At 39.7% G+C, this 20,738-nt stretch overlaps 1 protein-coding gene across 38 annotated transcripts in view; it reads left to right on the top strand.

Annotated features, from left to right (window-relative positions):
* The window catches only part of NRXN3 (neurexin 3), a 982,258-nt gene that overhangs the window by 455,927 nt on the left and 505,593 nt on the right, over positions 1 to 20,738 (top strand). For all 38 annotated transcript variants that reach the window (XM_032113035.1, XM_032113016.1, XM_032113015.1 and 35 more), the window contains one exon: positions 4,403 to 4,522. In XM_032113035.1, the coding sequence (XP_031968926.1) occupies positions 4,403 to 4,522 (120 nt within the window). The remainder of the gene's footprint in view (positions 1 to 4,402; positions 4,523 to 20,738) is intronic.

Genomic DNA, 20,738 nt, shown 5'->3' with positions numbered 1-20,738 from the left:
TCTGTCCCCCTCCTTGGAGCTGGGATGGGGTGGTGGGCCCACCTCTAGGGCCAAGGCCTTGGTGGAAAGTCCTCCCAATGTATTCTGATGTTGAAACAGTCCAGCAGAGAGAAAAGGAAAAAAAATCGAAGTCCCAGTTAAACAAAACTTCAACTCTCCGGTGGAAAAGGAGCTGAGGAAAAAAAACTGCTGAAAGCTGGCTGGAAAGAAAAGCAAGCTGGGTCCTTCCCTTCCCTCCTGCTCCCCTGCTGCAGCTAAAAAAGAAACATCGCTATCTCTGTGTGACCTTGAACAAGCTGCAAACTGCTTTGAAAAAGTTTTGCTCAGTTTTTCCTTCCCCCTCTCAGACTCAGTTTAAAGGCATAGAAAGGCACAAAAATTAATTTCTGGGCATAGGGCAGCAATATAGGATACACATCATAAAGTCACACACTTTTCCTGCAAAGAGCTTTCAAAAGATTCAGAAGGAATGACTTTTCTTGCCAGTGAAACATGCCTACCTGTGAGATGAAACATGGAAGTTTTAGCAACATGTAGCAGTAGAATTAATTTTTTTTTAATTTCAGGACAAAGAGAAACCTGCCATACAACAGAAATTGTAGGAAAGGTAGACCAAGCAATTTATCTAAGCAGAATACAGATAAGAGATGAGGCTATTATACTCTTCTAAGGTATTTCTTCAAATACTTAGTAGAAAAACTAACAAACAATACATCTGGATAGGTAGCTGAAGAAATGTGTAGTACCGGTCTCCTTCCCAGGGAAGGAGACCCAACAAATCTCAGATCCTTCAAGTCCTCAGATGCTGAGCTGTTCCAGTAAAAATTAGAGATGCAGACATAAAGATACGAAGGACATTGTTGAAGAATCCTGCTTTGCCATTTCATGTTCAAAAGGAGATACCTCTGTTGGTAGGCTTAACTTGGACAGAAAGAGACAGAGCAAGTCACGCTTCTGCTAGTGGGGATGCTTTTCTGCATTGGGGACTTTTCCACTTTTACTTGATATCTACTGCCCACTCACTCCTCTTTCCACTGTGCATGTGGCACGAAGAAGGCAATGCACCAAGCTCAGCTACAAACAGACAATAAAATCAGAGGTATCTCAGAATATTATGTGAAGACTAGTTCTGAAACTTTGCTTTTAAATACTTTGACTGCTCTAAGTGTTGCCAAAGGAATGAGCTTAAAAATAGAGCTGAGTCCTGATGGCACTGGTAATTTAGAAACAATTCTACTGCTTTATATATAAGTTGTTTGTCATCTTCTTTCCTTGTTCGTTAGCACTAAAGGGCATGTGCGTGGTAACACAATCTTCATGTTTTATAAGCCTTCCTGTGCTTCTGTCACTTTGCTCCGTAATCCAAAATCCTAATTCCCTGTGACATCCCTATTAGTTGCTCTGAACAAAATTCTGTTGCCACAGAGGATTATGACATCAGGCAATGAAGCAGCAGGAGTAGATGAACTCTCTGAGACAAAGATCATTTTATAATGCAAATGGCCCATAGTACTAAGAAGTGAGGCCAAGTACCCAGCATCTATGCTGTGCTGTCACAACTGACTCTAAAGATGGCAGATCAGGCTTCAAGCTTCCTTGTGGTATTGTCAGGCTTTCAAAATTCCTCATCGTTGTGGATTTTTCTTTCTCTTTCACCCTCCCTGCTCCCTCCCCCCCCCCCAGCTGCTGAAAGTGCTGTTCCCATCTGCACAGTTGGTTTCTGTAAAATACAATTCAGATATCATAATACAGGCCATGAATTCAAGTACTTTGGCTCTCTGGGCCCTATTGAATGAACACCTCAAGCCACAGGTACTGGGCCTCGTGCAGTCTTATTCCTTGAAGAGTCCTTTCTCTTGCAGCATCTAGACAAAGGATATGCCCATTGTCAAGTCCAGTTACTGATTAAAGTATTCTCAGAAGAATGTAGGAATAGCGGAGAAACGTTGTTGAAAATGGTGTTCTGCTCTGCTTCTAGGTAATGGTCTTTGTAGTTGATGCTGTAGCAAGTTTGCATAGTGTCACACTTGCTTTCTGGTTTAATTTTTAAAATATAGATATTCTGCTTGTTTATACGTCTAGGAGTATTGGCATTCATGTTTGGGGTTAGAGGTTAGATAGTGGGATAGTAATGTGTGGGAGAGGTGTCAGTTCCTCATTGCTTATCCTCAGATAATCCAGACATTTTAGGCAAAATGACAACTAATATTTTATTTCAGATTGTTAAATGTTATCCCTTCTTTTGCTCAGCCAGAATAAGTCTGTAGCAAGTGTCAGACCACAACCTGATGCACATGTATATATATTTATATCCATGATTTTTACAAGAATAAAGGCAGGAGGGAAGCCTGTACATACATGTGCCTACTGGCCCACGCTGCAAAGTCTGTCAGCTCTGTTCTAATCCTAGAAGTGATCTGTTAATTTCACACTGTGCCACTGAAACCACTGGGATTCTTATGGCTGCAAATGAGAGTCAGGTGGGTGGGAAGAAGAGGCGGAGGGGAGGCGAAAAGTGTTGAAAAATGCTGCTCAACTTTCCTTCAGCATAGCAACATGGGGTTTTCTTGCTGTGGCTGCTGCTGTCACTTCTTTTCAATAGGTGAACTTTCCTTCAGGGATTTTGTTGTCATCTTCTATTAACCACACTTATGCTTCTACCTAGAGGTTTTGGGGTTTGTTTATTTTTTTTAAACAGTGTAATAAATTCTGGAAGAAGCTCAGGTTTTTGTTAACATTCAAACTCTGCTTACGGAGTCACATGTTCCTTCTCATTGCAGGAGAGATGTAGAAAAATGCAGATAGCTGAAAAGCTACTGAAATTCATCTATTCTGTTCCTGCAGTGAGGAAAGATGATCTGATGGGGAGAGCAGAAACTCTGCACCAAAGCTATAAGGGCCCATTCCTGGCTTGGTCTTTGAATTGTTGGGAGAATCATGGCCTGACATGGGACTTCCAGTTAGATGTGGGTTCTACAAGGGCTTGTAAATATGGAAATGCCCAGGTGTGCTATCTCAATATCAAAGATTCTGAATAATGATGGGATTTAGTGAAATCACTATGAATAGTGTCAGACAGAGGTTGAAGGGTTTAATTTTATGTTAAAATATTTAAAAATGCTGTCTCTACATTGGTCCGTCCTATCTAATCGATAAAATATAGATGGTGGTGCTGATGTGATGAAGAAATAAGTACCAGGAGTAGGCTTGAGCCTTGCGGAGTTGCTTTTGCTAGCAAAGACTGTGAAGAAAGATGATGGGATGGGTTGAACAGTTGTTTCTTTGTCCTTATAATATTGTCCTAGACTGGAAGTGGTTAATGAACTGATCCCAGGCAGCCTAGCCAGTTGATCCTTTATTATCTGCTTTATTTCTTCTGTTTCTTCTTTTCCAACACATACAGGATATAGCATAGTAGGTATATCAAATGTATGTGTACATTTTATTTAAAATCATGCACAATAGGATTGACATACCTTTGTCTAGAATGCTGAAGATAAAATATTTTTCCAGGAAGTAACCTGTGAACTCATGTTTTTGTAATCTATGACTTGCAGCTTCATGCCCCCTCTCAGATGATTCAGAATCCAGCTACTTCCTCGTGGGTGACATAGTAGCTGTCATTCAGAGTCCCTCTGATCTGAAGATTACTTTTTTGCCTGGATTTTGTCTTTGCAAGGCTTATCTGAGCAGGCTAGCAACTGTTAGCTGCAAATCACAGAACAATGAGTTCTGTTAGTGTGGCTGCTTCCTTTTCTGCTTCTACCAAAAGCATGGAAAGCAGTCCAGAAGGAAGTGTTGTGGACTAGTGTCATGCCCTTCTGAGGACTTTATTAGCATGTTTCCAGAGGAACCTATGTAATAGGTCAGAGTCTTTGGTTTTTTGTTTGGTTGATTTTTATTAAGCTGTAAAGCCAAGTTGTAGCCAGCTGAGGCTTCAAAACTTCAATTTGAATCTGCATTATCAGGTTTCTTTGGGTGTGGTGAGGCATTGTTCATGGGCCCATTAACTAGCTTTCATTTCTATACGAGGATCAAACTTCTAGGGAAGCACAACAACCTGGCTGTGTTTGTTGGCCTGGCATCACCCCTATTTTACTGTAAATTTCTTTGAGCAAGTTGAGAACATATGAGCTGGGCCTGGCTAAGAAGGAATATATTGCTGTTCCCCCTTCCTTCTTGCTCTGTGTTACAGTTTGCTGTTTTGTTGTGAGGTGTACACTTGTCTTTGTGCTCTTTTTACCTGAGTTTCTTGCATGTCCAGGAATGGAAGTGTTTGGTTAGTGCTTTCTCTCTTCTGTGTGAGGATCCTGATGGTAATGATTAATTGAAGCTTTTGTGGGCCTGACCAAAGTGATTCTCTCAGTTTTATTTCACTCTTTCCTTGTCATCATTTCTCCAGGACCGAGCACTACCTGCCAGGAAGATTCCTGTGCAAATCAGGGCATCTGTAATCAGCAATGGGAAGGCTTCACCTGTGATTGCTCCATGACTTCATATTCTGGGAGCCAGTGTAATGATCGTAAGTACACTTTTCAGTGCATTGGTGATCTGTGAGTTCTGATATATGACAACACAGAGAACATGATTTGATGTTCTTTCAATTGCAATACAACTTTCCCAGTGTGAAAGCCAAACTTTTTTTCTTGGAAATTCCTTTAAAGCCTGTAGCAGTTATTTTTTTTTCTCCTTAAAATCAAAATATACAATTCAGCATATATTAGTTTTGTTTGGTTGTTTTCTGTTGGTTTTTTTCCCCCCCCCTCTTCTTTTTGAAAGGTAACTCAACCAGGCCAGTGGTGGTAATTGATGTTAATGGAATTCCTGGTTTAGAGAAACCAGAAATGACTTGCAGATATTGTATGTAATATTTGCATAGGTAAAAAATGTCTAGGTATTATATACTGCATTATGCTTTGAGATTGTCATTCAAACCTTGGTGAAAAAGACATGTAATGCATGTAAAATGAGTAGTGTTCTAGATAGTCTTCTACTGAAATACTAGCTGTATGCTGTATGCTGGGTACTGTTTGCAAGAATGTTCAGTTAAAACCAGTGATCAGTTAAATACACAGCAGCACTGTTGTGCTTCTTGCTGTATTGATTTGCTTCATCTCAAAACATTGGATGTTCTTGGCCAATTACTACTGGGATCTCTGATAAAATAATTGAACAAACCCCTTAAGTCTGCTTTTAGGGGGCAGATAATCAGCTTTTTGACATTCCCTCTGCTCATCATGATTTGGCCTTTGTTCCTGCCTGGAGGGAACAGATCACTTCAGCTCTGCTGTGTGCCTGCTTCTCTTATTTGAGGTGATAGTCCCCTTCTCCCTCACTGCTCCAAGGCAGGGAGCAAAGGAATACATCATGAGTGCTGTAGAAAGCATAACAGTAGGCTTCAATAATTTGGTTCACCATGTGTATTAATTTTAAACCCAGAAAAAGCTGCTTTTCATTAAGGTATTTGCGGTAGACTTAATTAATGGTACCAGCAAGGTCCATGCAATATTGGTACCACAGCGCTGTCATATCTGCAACCCATCCCCTAAAAGTCTGAGACATGACTGAATTGATTGGCACATATGACAAGCTGTTTAGCACATGGTGACAATCCACTTCTGCTGAAGGCCAAAAAGCCTGTTTTTCTGAGTCATTCATAATATGTAGTGTTTGTGTTGGTCTCCCATTTCTTCCAGCGTATTTCTCTCAAACAGATATTGGAAAGGCCTATCAGCATTCATACTTTGACAGGGGCTGTATAAAAAAGGTACTACTGACACAGATTTAAAGACTGTAAAGCTATGTTGGTTTTGGGTTGCTTTGGAATTCAGAATGTTTCCTTTGGGTCCAGAAGAAACCATATTGGAGTCACAAGATCTGGTGCCAAGTTTCTGCATTTTTGTTTTGGTTTGCTTTTATCAATTGGAGACCCACTTTCCCACTCTCAGACTATGTGTTCAGTCAATCAGTTTAGACTTGCTAAGCGTAGAACACAAACGTGTGAAAGAAATGCTACTTTGAATTCTGTTGGGCTGCATTTAAATACATATCCAGGAAATATCTTATGTTACTGATACTGTGGGATTTGTTTCTAATGTATTTGGCTTCACAACTACAGAACATTGCAGTGCCCTTGTTAAGCTCTTGCTAATGTCTTAGAACAGGCCCTGAAGCATCAGGAAGAGCCAGGTTCCTATGTCTGTAATTGGGGATTTCTTGCTGCTTTTTTAGAGCTGGCAGCTGGAAACACTGCAGAGAGGGGAGTTTGAAATGAATGGGGGTGTTGTGGGCAGCGTAGCAACCAGCCTCCAGTTATCAGGCCTGGCTGGTAATTTACAAATGCTCGCAGAAGGATGTGGGTTTCAAAATGATCTGGAAAGGTAAGTTGTGTGGACTTCTTCTGGAACATGACAAGACTTCATCCTGGACCTTCAAAAAGTGCGTATGACTTTTTTTGTGGGTTTTGTTTGATTGATTGATTTTGGCTTTGTCATGTATCATTGGAAATAGAGTTCTACTCCTGGCTTCCTGGTACAGTTAGGATACATTGTGGGTGGTGTAGTTGAGAAGGCTTAAGTCCTGTTCCTACCTTTTAGATATTGCTAATCGAAGTACAGGCATCTATCAATTGAAGTTAATACTCTAGACTGGATTTTAGTGCAAGTAATGGCAGGGGGAGATAACATCTGTGTAACCTGAGGCCTTTTATTTAGAAATGCATCAGGTTCTTTGATAGAAAGTTTTTTTGGCCACAGCAGTCCATTCTATTAATTTACATTATGGCTATTTCTACCTTACGAGCAATCTGTGGTCTCCCACTGGTATAAATATGGAGTATTGAAGTAAATAGAACAGGTGGAGTTTTAAACAATGGAAATGATAGCAAAAGGCTAACTTACTGTATATATTTTGCCTTTCTATTTCTGTTAATCAAGTCAAATGTCCACACTGGAAATTTGCATTTTCATGTGTTTGATGAAGAATATATCAGTGCCTCTGAGACAGATAAATGGGAAGTATGGTGTTCTCTTCAGTTATTCTTGATGATCTCCTAGATTATCCCAAATTAACTATTGGTAGGTGTGGTTTGTGTTTGGGTTTTTAAAAATTATTTGCTAGAGCAAACTTTGCAAAGATATTCAGTCTTATCAATGCTGAGTAAAGCTTGGTGTGCCAATTTGTTTTTCCTTTTTAATTTTTGTCCCAGGACTGGGCCATTAAGCTTCCTAATTCAGATGCAATTGGCTTGGAAGCACCTGTGCTTCCCCGTCACCCTTCAGAGGTGGCAACATGTTTATCCATTCACCAGTATTGCTTAGCAAGACAGGGATTTAAATTCCTAGTGGAAATGATGATACAGCCTTTAATTTTAGCTATTTTTCTGTAGATCTGTTTTAGATGTTTTTTATGCTGTAGGAATCAAGATTCTTCAGAATAAGAAATTAATGGGAGCTATGGGGGCATAAATTCAGTTTTACTATGCTTCATTCTGAGTTGTATGACTGTATTGACATTAAAAACAAACACAGGAATAACCCGCAGACACCCCCTGTCCTCAAATTCATTTGAGAAGGTCCATTGCATGAAAGTGTATTTAAAGGTTTGGCCTTCACACTGGCCAGTACTAACAACTGAAAAGAAAGGTAGAAGTAGAGGCAATGGTACTATTTGCAATATACTGGTTTATTCTCCATGCCATTTAAAATCTATTCTTAATTTTTTGAAGTTACTTCACACTCTTCAATCTTTATAGATGTTTTAATCATTTCAGCATCACATTCGATAAATGTGGGCTTTCAACTTATTTTTAGAATTTACATATTGCTCTACGATGTAGGAAGTCAGTGTTATTGTACTGCAGTTGATATTAGAAATATTAAGAACCCTGGCATGCCAAGCTGTTGCTTAGACTGTTCAAAAGTGCAACCTTAAGCATGTAAGGTAGCAGAGTTAAAGTTAACCCATGATGTTAGTGAAGTGTCTTGCATGTGGGGTGAACTCCATCCTGTTACTCTTAACCATGATATGAGATGAAAACATGGGAGTGAAACATTCCAACCTACCTGAGATGGGACCTGTATTTAAACTGTTGTCTATGAACAGCTTTACAGATTCTTTAATTAATTCACGTTCTTGTTTATCTGGTCAAACAATAACATTTTCTGCACAGAGAGAATGCATAAAAAGAGGCATTGCCAATCTAGCTAATGGGAATGGTATATCCATGTCAAACTAGATCATAGAAAATGCTGTTTTTTACTCAGTGCCTCATGCAGATGAGCAACACTGAGGGTCAGACTTTCCAAGAGCAATTGCCAGGCTAACACAAGTATGTATTAATGGAGGTGTTTGTCTGTAAAAGATCAATGATTTGTAGCAATGACTAGTGCAAGCAGAGTATAAAGCACCTTTTCAAATAGGTTTTATGTTGTTGAAACAGTTAAATCCATCTGCCAACTATTGATTGGCTTTTTAGAGGGGTTATTTATTAATTTCTTTATAAACTTCGGGTTGTAACAGCCACCTGGTTTAAAAACAACTTTTCCATCTGATTGGTAAAGAGAAAAGGCAGCCCAAGCTTTTTGTCCTCTTGTGTTTGTATCTTCATATGCTTCCAGTCTCCATGCTTTACAAGGATCCTGTTGATAAGTAATCCTCTAACCTCCCAATGAGATTGCTTGGCAAAGTGATGCTTGTTTTTTGTCCAGGAGAGAAGTAATATACAGGGCTGCTGGGGCTTTTTTTGTGTAATAAGTTATATTTTTTTTCCCAATCCCTTTTCATGTGATGCATAACCTACATGCTTTTACTGTCTTTATGTGAAACACACTTGGAGGAGGGAAGGATTAGAGGGAAAGGGAGTTATGGTGACTTTGTTCCTTTGTTCATTAATTTAGCACCATCACAAGAAGAGCTTTTGATAACTCCAGTTACGTAATTGAAGTGAGTGAGGCTTACTAGCCAAAATCTTTTTTCATTTGACATAAAAGGAAGGGTATCAAAATGAGCAAAAAATGTCTAAGACCAATACTTTAGAGTAAAACACAGAATATTTTTGATGGATTAAGGAAGACTGAAGCTGGCCTTAGCCCCATGTATGTGAGATAGGTTGTCAGAGGTTGTCAGAGCAGGCCCATCTCTCTGCATTAATGCCCTGCCTTTTTGCACCCTACAAAGTAGGTGAATGAGAACCAAAGTGCATTGTTGCTTCTGGAGCATAGTCTGTAAACTAGGTTGCAGTGGCAGAACTGGTTTCCCTCACACCTGCTTAAATAGCATGGCAGAATAGCCATTGGAAGAGACTACTAGCAGGGCAAATGACTAAATAAGTAACCCTTCCTTTATGGTGATGGCTTTATTCTGATGTGTTTGTGAGCCATTTGCACCCCAAACTTACTTTATCTCTGTCACTGAGCAGTTACAGCTCATGCTCTCCAGTGCAGGATTCAGACCACCAGTCAGGAGATGAGCCCTATTCCCTCTCTCTTAGTATTTTGTGTTTTTCACCATCTGGGCCAATTTTTGTCCAGAATTCATGACCTCTTTTAATGTCAATGCCAACATACTCAGCTTGATTTACTTAGAGAAACCCTCTTCATTGTTCATGTTTAATTATCACCCATTCGTTTCTAATGTGCCCAGCTTACTCACTTACTGAGTCAGAGAGCAAGAGGTTGCTAGTGTGTAGAAAATAAATCTGCATAGACTTCATTAGTCATGCATGGCTAAACCAGTCAGCTGTTTAAATACCACCATGCTTGGGGATTTGCCTTTGATACTACAGAGACATCCATCCTACATGAAGCAAGAGTCACCTCTGATTTATCTTGAGTGAATCATACTTCATTACAACAGGTCAGGCACTCTGCCTACTTCTTAGTTCTCCCCTCATGCTTTGTTCTTGCTTACTTAGTGGTCTTTCACGTAACTAGCGTTTTCTGGCTGATGGCTCATTTTCAGTTCCTAACCTAAGCCTTTGGTGTCTTATGACAGTGAATGACCTTATCCTCTGAGAACTGGGACAAAAAAGAAGAGAAATGCAACTGTAGAAATGCAACTGTGTACTTTAGTACATGATGTGTAAATTGTACCACTGTGATTTGGGTTATGAACCCTGCTTTCATCCTTCTTGGCACTGTTTAGTTTCATTTGCCCTGCAGTGCCAAGTAATGTAACATCTTTAGGGCAAGGATCTGGTGCTACTTCTCATTAAAGCACCATGCACTTTTCTGATGCTTGGTAATAGCCCACTACATAATTGCCTTAGCTCTTCAGTGCTTTAAGAATGCTCAATCTTTTCAGTGTACTGAAAGGCATTTCCCCTCCCTTGAGTAACAGCTGTAAAACATCAGATCAGACTGCAGATCAAGAGCTTGTTTGCCCCATGTTCCCTTTGGGAGTCATCTGGAATGGGTAGTGCTGTCAACATTAGAGGGAGAGATTTGTCTGTCCCTGTTTTGGGGGAGAAAGAGGGAATTTGAGTGACAGGTGCTTTTTGAAATTGCTTCTTCTGCACCTTTCAGCTTCTCAAGGTGCCCTGACATGAAAGCATTTCCTTTTTAGTTGTGAAAGCTAGCCAACTTTATCCTTTTGTGATCCCCAAAATGCAGCTAGGTCTCTGGTGAGTAATTTAATTACGATTGCTTCAACAGCTTGGCAGAAGGAGCATTTAGAATGAGAGCTGTAATCAGTCACTGATATCTGTGCACACCTGGCTGCTGTCAGCACATAAGCTATGGTCCAGCCGTGCTGCAGACTTCTATAGCATGGAAGGAGAGAGACTTTTTACAGGTGGGAGTGATTACAGCCTCTGTTACCAACCTGTGAGCAGTTCAAGCAGTTAATTCTCTTCCTGATGCTGCTCACCAGCTATGCCATTTTCATAAGCATGTCACAGAAGGCTCTTGCCATAATTTTGTTCCTTGTGACCTCTGCTCTCTTTGAAAGTATTTTTCTTTAACTTGATACTCTTTGGTAGTCATGGCAATAATTACCACTTTTCATCTTAAAAGCAGCTGAGTGTTACTGTGTCCTACGTATTTTGCCCCGTGAAAGATTTGGCCTCAGAAACTGTTCCTTCAGTAATGGCACACACAGGGTATAATCACTGATAAGACACTGATGTAAGTTGGCAGCAGTAACAGAAATGTTGTAGAGCAAAATAGGAGTCTCTGTTTGTTCTGTCACCCCAAGCTCCATTTGGTGATGATGATCTGTAAGCACATCTTCTGACTAAATGTAAGATAATAAAGTGTTCTAAATTGTCAAGTGCAACAAGGATTTGATTAATTTTAAATTTAGATTTTTCTTTGTAATATCCTGCCCCTGTTCTTATTTGTTTTAAGAAGCAGTAAATGTAAAAACTCAGAAAAATACCAAAACAGTCTTCAACCATCAATTTTACTCTTTAAAGATTCTTTTCTTCTTATAGTAGCTTCTTCACAGAAGATGGTACAGAACTGAATTCGGAAGATGGTGAAAAATGTATGTAGAATTAGATTTTATAGGCAAAAATCACCCTGAGCTTGAGGACTTTTATTTTAAGTGGATTTTTTTTCACACAATGCTGTGAAACTTCTATCCTCAATTGTATTGTCCAGATACTTTCGATAATGTCACACCTACAATGGTTTCATCAGCATGAGGTATTTTGAGTGCCATATGGTATGCAGATAGTACCTGTTCTTTTGCAGACAAGGGAAAAGAAAAACCCTTGCAAAATGTGTTTGGTCTTTTAGCTGTTGCTATTGATCTGCAACAGGATACCCAGTCACTAGTCCAGGTGAACACACAGCTGGCTTTGATCATTCCCTCCAATCCCCTATGAGTCTGGCACTGTGGATTATGAAAATATGATTTCCTTGTTGGGCTTACTGTCCTGGAAGCTCTGACTTGCAATAATCCTTAATCGGTTTTTTGTCCCACCTGGGTTTTGTGTGCTCTCCCGTCTTTGCAGCACTCAGCTGAGTTATATATGTGTGCTTTTAAACTGTTGATCTAAATCTGATGTGTGATAAGTGGGGTGTAATGGTGTTAATGAGATGGGATAGGGTTCACTTGGTGCTTTCCCAAACAGCATGGAGCTGTTTGCCATAGCACACACTATATTGCCTCCTTATTCCTATTGAGTCCTCAAGGTGTGATTATTGTTTATTTCCCAGGGTGTCTACACAGAGAATAGTTTGCAAAGAGGAACCTATTTTATTAGGTGAGAACAAATAGATGAGGATTGAAGTCAATATTTTTTATTTTCCAGACTAGACTTTGTTTGCAGTAACATTTTAAAATACAAAGTAATTATTTTAATTCAATGAGGTAACTTTTGATTATGCCAATATTTGCAGATCAAATCTGCTATAGGATTCTCACAGTCCACATATCAAATGTGCCTAATTGTTTTAAGATTTATATATATTGTTTTTATGCCTTAGACTAAAAGCTACCTTTAAGATTAAAGTCGTTAGGTAGACAAATCTATGTCACAAAATATTTACATCTGCGGGTAGCTGAGAGAATGTCAACATGCAGAGAGATTCAGGCAGCACTAGAATTTTTAAACTTTTTTCTTCTTGGTTTTTGAGCCTGCGAATCTGGGGCTACTTAAGAGAGGAAGCTGGGGTCAGTAGGGCTCAAGAGACAGATCTTTTACGCTTATTTGGTTTTTTTGCAATGGAAATTGTTAACAGAAAAACAAAGGCAGGAGGAGTCAGAGGTCCTGAAGGAGATTCTTTGTTCACTATCCAAGCTGCCTAATGTACTAATTATTTCCTGTCATTGACAGAAGGCTACTATTGATCTCCAGTGGAGTTTAGCTGCATATAGGGACATGCTTTATTATGTTGCAATCTTGTTACCCAGGAGCTGGTATAATAATCTCAGCTGTAGAACATTGGGGATTAGATGAAAAACCTTAATTACAGTTATCTTAATAATGATCCCTGAGGGGCAGATTGAAACTGGCTGCTTGGGTACCTGTGAAACAAGTTTTGCACAGGGGAGCACATTTTGGTGGATTTCATTTATCTTTCTAGAGGTGTTTCATTGTGTACTGACATCTGAGGCCTTGGCAAATGCTGGGAGTGGAGTCTGGGACTTCAGTTGCCTTTTACTGTCCTTAGAGATTTTGGGACACAAAATAACTTCTCTGATTGTGGGAGGAATTAGGCTTTTCAGTAAAAACCTCCAAGAACAATTACATCCCAATAGAAGTCAAGTTATGTAAGTGTTAACTGAAACCACAGGTAGCTAACAGCTGTCTGCAGATGAAAACGCTTCCAAAGCTGTGAATGTTAGTTCATTTCAAAGTCTTGGATGTATACAGGGCTGGTGAAAATCTTTCATGGGTGGTAGTTTAATCAGTGAAAACTGCACACTTACGGCAAGCAAAATTTTGCATATTTCAGTGAAAGTCTTAGAATAGCTTTGAACAGAAAAAAAGAGGAAGGAATAAAAAACCAGGATGTGGTTGATTTACTCATTTCCAAAACAAAACTCAGGATTCATTGACTGTATCAAAAGGATGAGCTTATTGTGAAAGTTAGCAGAAAACACTTACAAACCTGAGAAGACAACTAACCTTAGTTTAAAAGCGTTGACCTAAATTAGTTCATCCTCCTCTGCCTAGGTTTATTATTTAATAAGCTACTGTGCCATGACTTCCTGAGGCTCTTCACAGACCTCTGTGTTGGAAATAAGCAGCATGGCCTTGTGATGGCCTCCCTGGTCTAGGATATGCCTTTCAGGATATTGCCAGCACAGTGCTTGAGAGTGTGGTCTGGAGCAGGATGGGGAAAGAGAGTAGAAAATGACTCCATCCCTAAGAAAGCAGAGTTTGATCTTTGTAGCTTTTATTCAAGTGTCTCTAGCCTTAATGCGAGAGTAGTTGTGCTCATGTCTATTGAGTAACTGTCTCGGAGAACATAACAGACCTCTAGACCAGAGTGTCTTCACTAGACTCTGACTTTAATAATGCAACTGCCAAATATAAGCATATTTTTCTTCCAGAGAGACTCTAATGTTTATTTTGAAGGAAGTGTTGTTAGTGTTCTATTCTTCTTGTCTCTCATCTGAAATCTATTTGCAGTGCTTGACCACAGCAAAACTGGTGTCAGGTTTGCTGGCTTCCCATAACCATCTGTCATATTTCTTTTCTTTTTTTTTTTTTTCCCTCTCTTTTTCAGATTGTACTAAATGACCTTCTGTCTGTTACATTTCTGCCCTCTGATCTCAGGCAAATGATGAAGATAGATAGCAATATCACAAGCCATCCATCATACAATTTGTAGGTCCCTTAGAAACATCTGTGTCTTTAACAGTTCATCTGTCACAGATAGACTCATAATTCAACACCACAAAATGCTGAAGAGAGGGCTAATACTGGTATTTCTTTTTATTACTGAAGACTTCAGCCATCAGGTGTCTTTCACTTGGATATGCAGACTGTTGTCACAAGTGCCTGTGCACCAGGGTTTAAATTATGGATCCAAGCCAACTGTATGTTACTGAAGCAAAGACTCATTTTCCTGCTTTGCTGTTGTAACACTGGATTGCTTGTGTTACCAGTGCAGAATGAACTGAGCAGACCTGGCTTTCAAGCCTTTGCTCTGTGTGAATGAGCTGAAGTTCCCAGAAGCAGTGACTGTGAATCTGACTGCCAGCAAATAGTTGTAGTCACTCCTGCTGTGTCATATGGGACAAGAGAAAATCTGTTTGAGTGACTGTACATATGTGTGAGAGACAGAGACACCAGCATCTATATTTAGGTTGATGGGCATAATATTTGACAGAAACACGTAAAGTTACCCAACAGGGCATGATTTTGATGTCTGGTACCTGTACTGTCAGCTGTGCAGAATATGTATTTGGTAGACGAGTTGACATGCATAGATATCTGAAATACCTGTCTGAACTATTGCTGGGTTGTGCACACTTGCATAGTATATTGAGCTAGGCAGGGCACCATGTTAATCCTATATGCCACATAATGCTGAAGCATGTAGTGCTGCAGGATGGAGAATATCCTGAGAATTCATCCTGTTCTAGTTACTTGAATGCTGGGGACTGGCATCAGACAGAATTATCTATGCTTCACATTGTTAAACACAAATCACAGGAGTAGCATGTTCGTACTGTCAGAAAAAAAGCCAAAACCCAAACAACCAAAACAAACAACCCCAAAACCCAAACCACCAGCCTGTTCTCTTTTTTTTTTCCTTTCCATTTTTTGCACTTGTTACCAGTGGCATTTGTCCCATTTGGAAGAGGTTAGAGGCTTAAATCCCTTACCTTATCCTGCTGAAATAGAGATGCTTCTGATGGACACTTGAAACATAAATTTGTGCTGTATCTTAAGGGAAGCATCCTCACAGGGATCCCCACTTGGCTCTGGAATTGCTACTGTTGGTTCATATGCATGGGATATTGATAGTTCAAGTCATTTAAACTTAATTTAGGCATACCAGAGAACATACTTAGCCCAAATATCACACTTGAGAGACCTGTACTAAAATCATTATGGGAGCCATTCAAAATGTATAGACAATATATCATAGTGTTTTTTGTTTTTAAACAACTTTCATCCTGGAGACCAGGATGAACTAAGAATTAATATTGAAGTATTTGCTGAAGTGGAGCTGGGTATAACACAATAATTGAGATGGGGCTGAAATTAAGATCAGCTACATCCCTCCTACAAAGAGACCCCTGTATTTGCCTACCTCCTTTAGAAGTCAGGACATTTAAATGCTTTCCATTGCGCAGATGAATTTCTACCTGTCATGAAGTAGAAACTAATCAGGTCTTCATGCTTTCAGTAGTGCCTGGAAATCCTTATTTATTACCAGTAAGATGTGAACCAGCTGGGTAACTTAAGCTGTTCCTTCTCAGACACTCTGTAAGCATACCTCCATATTTGGGAGCAAATACTGGAAAGGGTGGAATAGCTGCTTTTCTGAGTTTCCTTCTTTTTCTAAATGGAAAATGGCTTTTTTTCTTTTCCAGTACTAAATAGAGAGAAGTATAGGTTGTTAGTCCTGGCAAGTTTAGTATTTGTAGACTTGTATTCTTTGCCCACCTTAAGTACACAAGATTCAGACTTGCAAGAAAAGGGTGCTCACAGCTGTGCTAGGCCTGCTGGCAAATAAAATTCAGTACAGATGGTTGTCTGCCCACACTCTATTTATGAAGAGGCCTGCAGTGTTTATGTTAATGGTGATGAGTTTGAGAGATAAAAATAGGGAGTTGCTTGTTGTTCATTTGTTCTTTATAGATCTGCAGTGAACTTTTTTTTATAAAGCACAAATTCGATAGAGAGATTTGTTAACCTTCTAGAAGAGCAGGCTGTCAAAAAGCCGAGCTGCAGACGTCTCAAGTGCTGGAATCCTTATTCCTTGTTTTTTGTACTTCCATTCACTCCACGAGATGGTGCTGTGTACCCACAGTCCCCAGCATCCTTTGCTTGAATTTTCCCAGGTCGTTGGTGGATATTTGGATTATGAAAACTTGAAATGAAGTTAGAAATAATCTCTATCTTCCAGCTGTCTTTTTCTCCTCTCTAAATTAATCTCAAAAAGAGGTTTTCCAAAATCACCTAAGGCTTTGTATAGTCCTCTACAGATTATGTCTTCCTTGATATTTATTGAGTCCTGCAGCTTTGCCATGACTTGAGGGCTAGGAAACCTTCTGGAGGCTGCTTCCAGATGCCATAGTTTCAGAGCAGCCATACTAAATAGCAACAGAAGAACTGAGACTGTGTGTTCTTGTCTGTGGTCATTCCTTGTGGATAGCTTGCTGAGTCAGGAAGATGTCTGCTTGTTGCAGGGGTCTGCCTAGTTCCACATTTACTTATTTATTTAGGTCTTGTGCAAAACTTAAATTATGTGATCTTGTCACTTAAAATAACTAGCAGTTCTGCTCTTCTCATTCTCCTACCATATGCTTTCCTATTTATGTGGTTTTGGGAGTTACTGTGTGTTTTATTTCTCCTGCTTTCAGTTAGATTTGGAGTAGATAACTACTAAGGGTACTGTCTTTGCAAGGAGGAAATTTTGGAAGCTTGTCTTTGAAATGGCTGAAGTCCACTGATCTCGTGCCACAAGGTGGAAAGAAACTTCTGGGGGAAACAGAAAAGTCACTTTTCACAAACTTGCCCAGGCATTAGCCTTTCTTGGGTTGCCAAAGTGAGTTTTGTGTCAGTGTGGAAAGTAACAGAAGCAACTTACTAGCTTTTTTTTTTTTAGGCATGGATAGAGAATGTCCCTTTGTTCTGTAGAACAAGTTCTTTCTTTACAGGAACAGGTATCTGGGGTGAAAGGCTTCACCGTCCATTGTGTGTCCCTGGAGTCTGCCATTTTAACTTTCTGATTATCACTCATATCTTTGTGTGTTGTAGATGTGAGTTCAGTGTCTTCACAGCTCTGCCTCTCATTTCGTCGTGATTCCATAAAGAACAGTCCGACCTCACTTGTCCTCCCCCTTTTGCTCTTAGCAGTTTTCGAAAGCTTGAACTTGCACTTTCCTGTTTTTATGCTGACTGAGAGCAGATTCCTGATTTATAATATCTAGTCTCAAATCCCCGTAAGTGATGTGGAGGTGATTAGTAGAGAAGAGATACAAAATCTTTACGTGCCTAAATGAGGCTGAGACCCTCCCCACTTTTTAACTCCTTATAACTAGTCCTGATTAATGTGGAACAACTGCAACTCTGGGGCAAGTCAGTAACAGTTTTCCATTTCAAATACCCAAATGCATTTCAGCAGGAGTCCTGATGCACATCTTATAATTTTCACAGTTGTTACTTTTCTCTTAGCTTGGGAATTTTAGGACGTAACTGCATTGATGACATCATTGCATAAGGATTGTTTCTTACTCCCTTAGCTCAGGATGTATTTTGGATATAAGCAGCAGTTTTTGCCAACAGCCATTAATCCCCAAGAGCTGAGGCATGGAAATTCCATGTCATGCATGTTCTTCAGGGCAAGAGAAGCTTCTTATCTGGATACCTCTAGCAAGTTTTTGAAGTTGCTAGTAAATATTCCAATGCTCAAAGCTCATCTCTGATTTCTCACTCAAATTTTAATTCCCAGGTACAACTTCAGAAATGCTTCTCGGTATCATCAGATATACATCAGAGGGATTTTTAACTTCAGAAATGGTGGTTCTCATAACTTCTCCATCAGTGTCCTGTCTCTGCTACCATGAACATTTACCAAACAATAAAAATTAGGCTGCACTGATAGGTTTTTCTCTCTAAGTCCTCCCCAGATTCTTCTCTGGGGTTGTCTTATCTTGATGTAATAATTATGGCTTGAAGTCTTAGGGGATTGAAAAGTATAATCAAAATTTTATGAATAACGTCGAGGGTGTTTTCTGCATGCAATGTGATGCTTGCTTTACCCTCCTCGAAAGAATGCACGCTAGCAAAAACTGAACTCTTCTTGCTGTTCCAGTTAAGTGATTCATGTTTACTACAGATAGATTACACTGAGCATTGGAGACCAGACTGGGACACAATGGACCAGTAACTTGAGAGCATTTTGGTTGAGATGCAGGGGTAGGGGAGAGGGAGACTAGCTCAAAGCAGGGCCTGTTCTGTGTGGGAAATAGCTGATGCTACTGTCATTAGTTTGAGAAGTACAGCTTTTGCCCTGGCTCACCTTGTCATTTCTGTTATAAAGCAGACTTCTGACTCCTCTGTTGGTGTTTTCTCCCTGACTTGGGATTTGCTGTTTGAGTGGGGAAAATGGTTCTCCATCTTTTCCATGTGTTTCTTTCTGAAGGCAGCCCAGGACTTGAGCAGAGCAGCAGCTGTGAGTCAACAGAGCTTGCAGTAAAACAGCAGGAGGACACATCAGAGCAGAAGGGGTTGAATTCTCCAGAGGCAGAATTTTTAAACCAGTTAGCATGGAGCAAATTTTCCCTTGCTCCTTGTTTGCTTGAGGATTTTCTTTTATTTCTTGGTTGTTTTGGTTTTTTTTTAATGACTCCAAGTTTTCTTTGACATTTTTTACTGATGTCTTATGTCTTTTCAATCTGGGAACTGCTAACTACAGAGGGTAGTGAGACTATTTCATGTCAAAGGGAGCTTCCTCTTCAAAAGGCAGTTGGAAGGTGGCAGGGAGGATGAGCTAGTTTGGGATTAGTTGAGTGTCTTCCTCTGGTTCAAATATAGCTGAGGCTCTGAGAAAATAACAGCCATTCTGCTTTGATGACAAGTACATAGCTTACTTTGTGGGATGTTTTGGAGAACTGGAAGATCTTGAAAAGTTTTTAAAGAAAAGCTTCAACATCAGAAAAATTCTCCTTCTTTTGGCTCTAATTAATGCCTGTGGTTGGAGAAGAGAGGTCAAAAGCTGAACAAGTTTTTTTATGTTGTCCAGGTAAGTGAATGCTATTGAATAAATACTGAAAACTGTAATGTTTAAAATTGGAAATCCAACAGGAAATTTTGACTGAGCCGCTGTTCATGGTCTTTAGCATTTGCCCATTACAGCTTTTGACTGGATGTTTTTGGTAGTGCTAGTTCTCTCAGCAAACAAAGGTTGAGATCAGATGTCCTCAGAAACCTGTAAAACTTGTAAACCTGGTAACAGAAGTATCTCTTCCTAATTTTCCTTATTGTAATAGGAAAGTCCTTGGTACCAGAAATCTTATTATTTCAGTTCCTCACCACTACAATACAAACTAGCAAGCACAGTGACCAGCTGCAGTAATATCCAAAGACGCTTCTGAATAACTCTGAATGCACCTGAGAATTACCTTCTGTTTCACATGCCAAAGAAAAGGAAAAACCTTCTTAGGGCAAATTACTGTCTGCCTGAAGAAGTGGGGTGCAGCAAGGCCTCGTATGCCTGGAACCTTCTGGCCTGGGCAGTGAATCTATCTTCTCTCTTGATCCAGGAAATCACCTATGGCAGAGTTCTGCTGGAACTCTCTGAGGACACCTAGGTTTTGTCTACTAGTGTGATGTTAATACTGGTCTTCATTTAACTGCATCTTTTCCATGTGGAAGATATTTCCCTGCAATTTGAGGGACAAAATTCTTTATCCTTGTTAGTACTCACAGGGTGTTGTGGAGGCCTTCTCCTGGACTGCTGCAATCCATGAATTAGTGTCTTTGCTGGATCTATTCTTCTGTTCACTGAACTACACTGGTTTGTAGCATAAATAGGTATAATAGTAAGTCCTTTTGAGTCTCTGCACATTGCCTGATAAGTATAGCTGTGTAGACATAGCTTGAGAACCTGAAAATACGTATTTGAAGTTAGATGGGCATAAAATGCAAGTTTATCACTGGTTCTTAAAACAAGCAATGCTCAGTGTTGGCTAGTTCATCTAAAGACACACATTAATAAGCCTTGAGAAAAAAGAAGAAAAAATAAAATTTATTCTAGTACAATAAAGGGTTAAGTATTTAGAAAAGAATTTGAAAGCAATTTTGGGACAGGAGCTTCTGAAAGGCTAATTTCTAAACTTTTTTCAAAACCCTTTCAAAAAGCAATTTCATACTCCTGAATTAGGTTTCTTATTCTCCTGTGCCTAATGTTGGTCTTACATACACTCTGCAGATTTGCAAAGAGATCACTCAGATCAAATTGTAAATCTCTGCCTGCTACTTTAGCTGTCTGTATGGGTCTCCTTTCGCATTTTTGCAGAATTTGTCCCTAAGCTATTAGAGCTGGTGGCAGTTCAAGTAGGCATTTTCTTCAGTAGGCAGCTGTGGAGGATCACCATCTGAATCT

This window comes from Corvus moneduloides, chromosome 6, assembly GCF_009650955.1.
Source record: "Corvus moneduloides isolate bCorMon1 chromosome 6, bCorMon1.pri, whole genome shotgun sequence".
Classification (NCBI taxonomy): Eukaryota; Metazoa; Chordata; class Aves; order Passeriformes; family Corvidae; genus Corvus; species Corvus moneduloides.
This window is presented reverse-complemented; position numbering and strand designations above follow the sequence as displayed.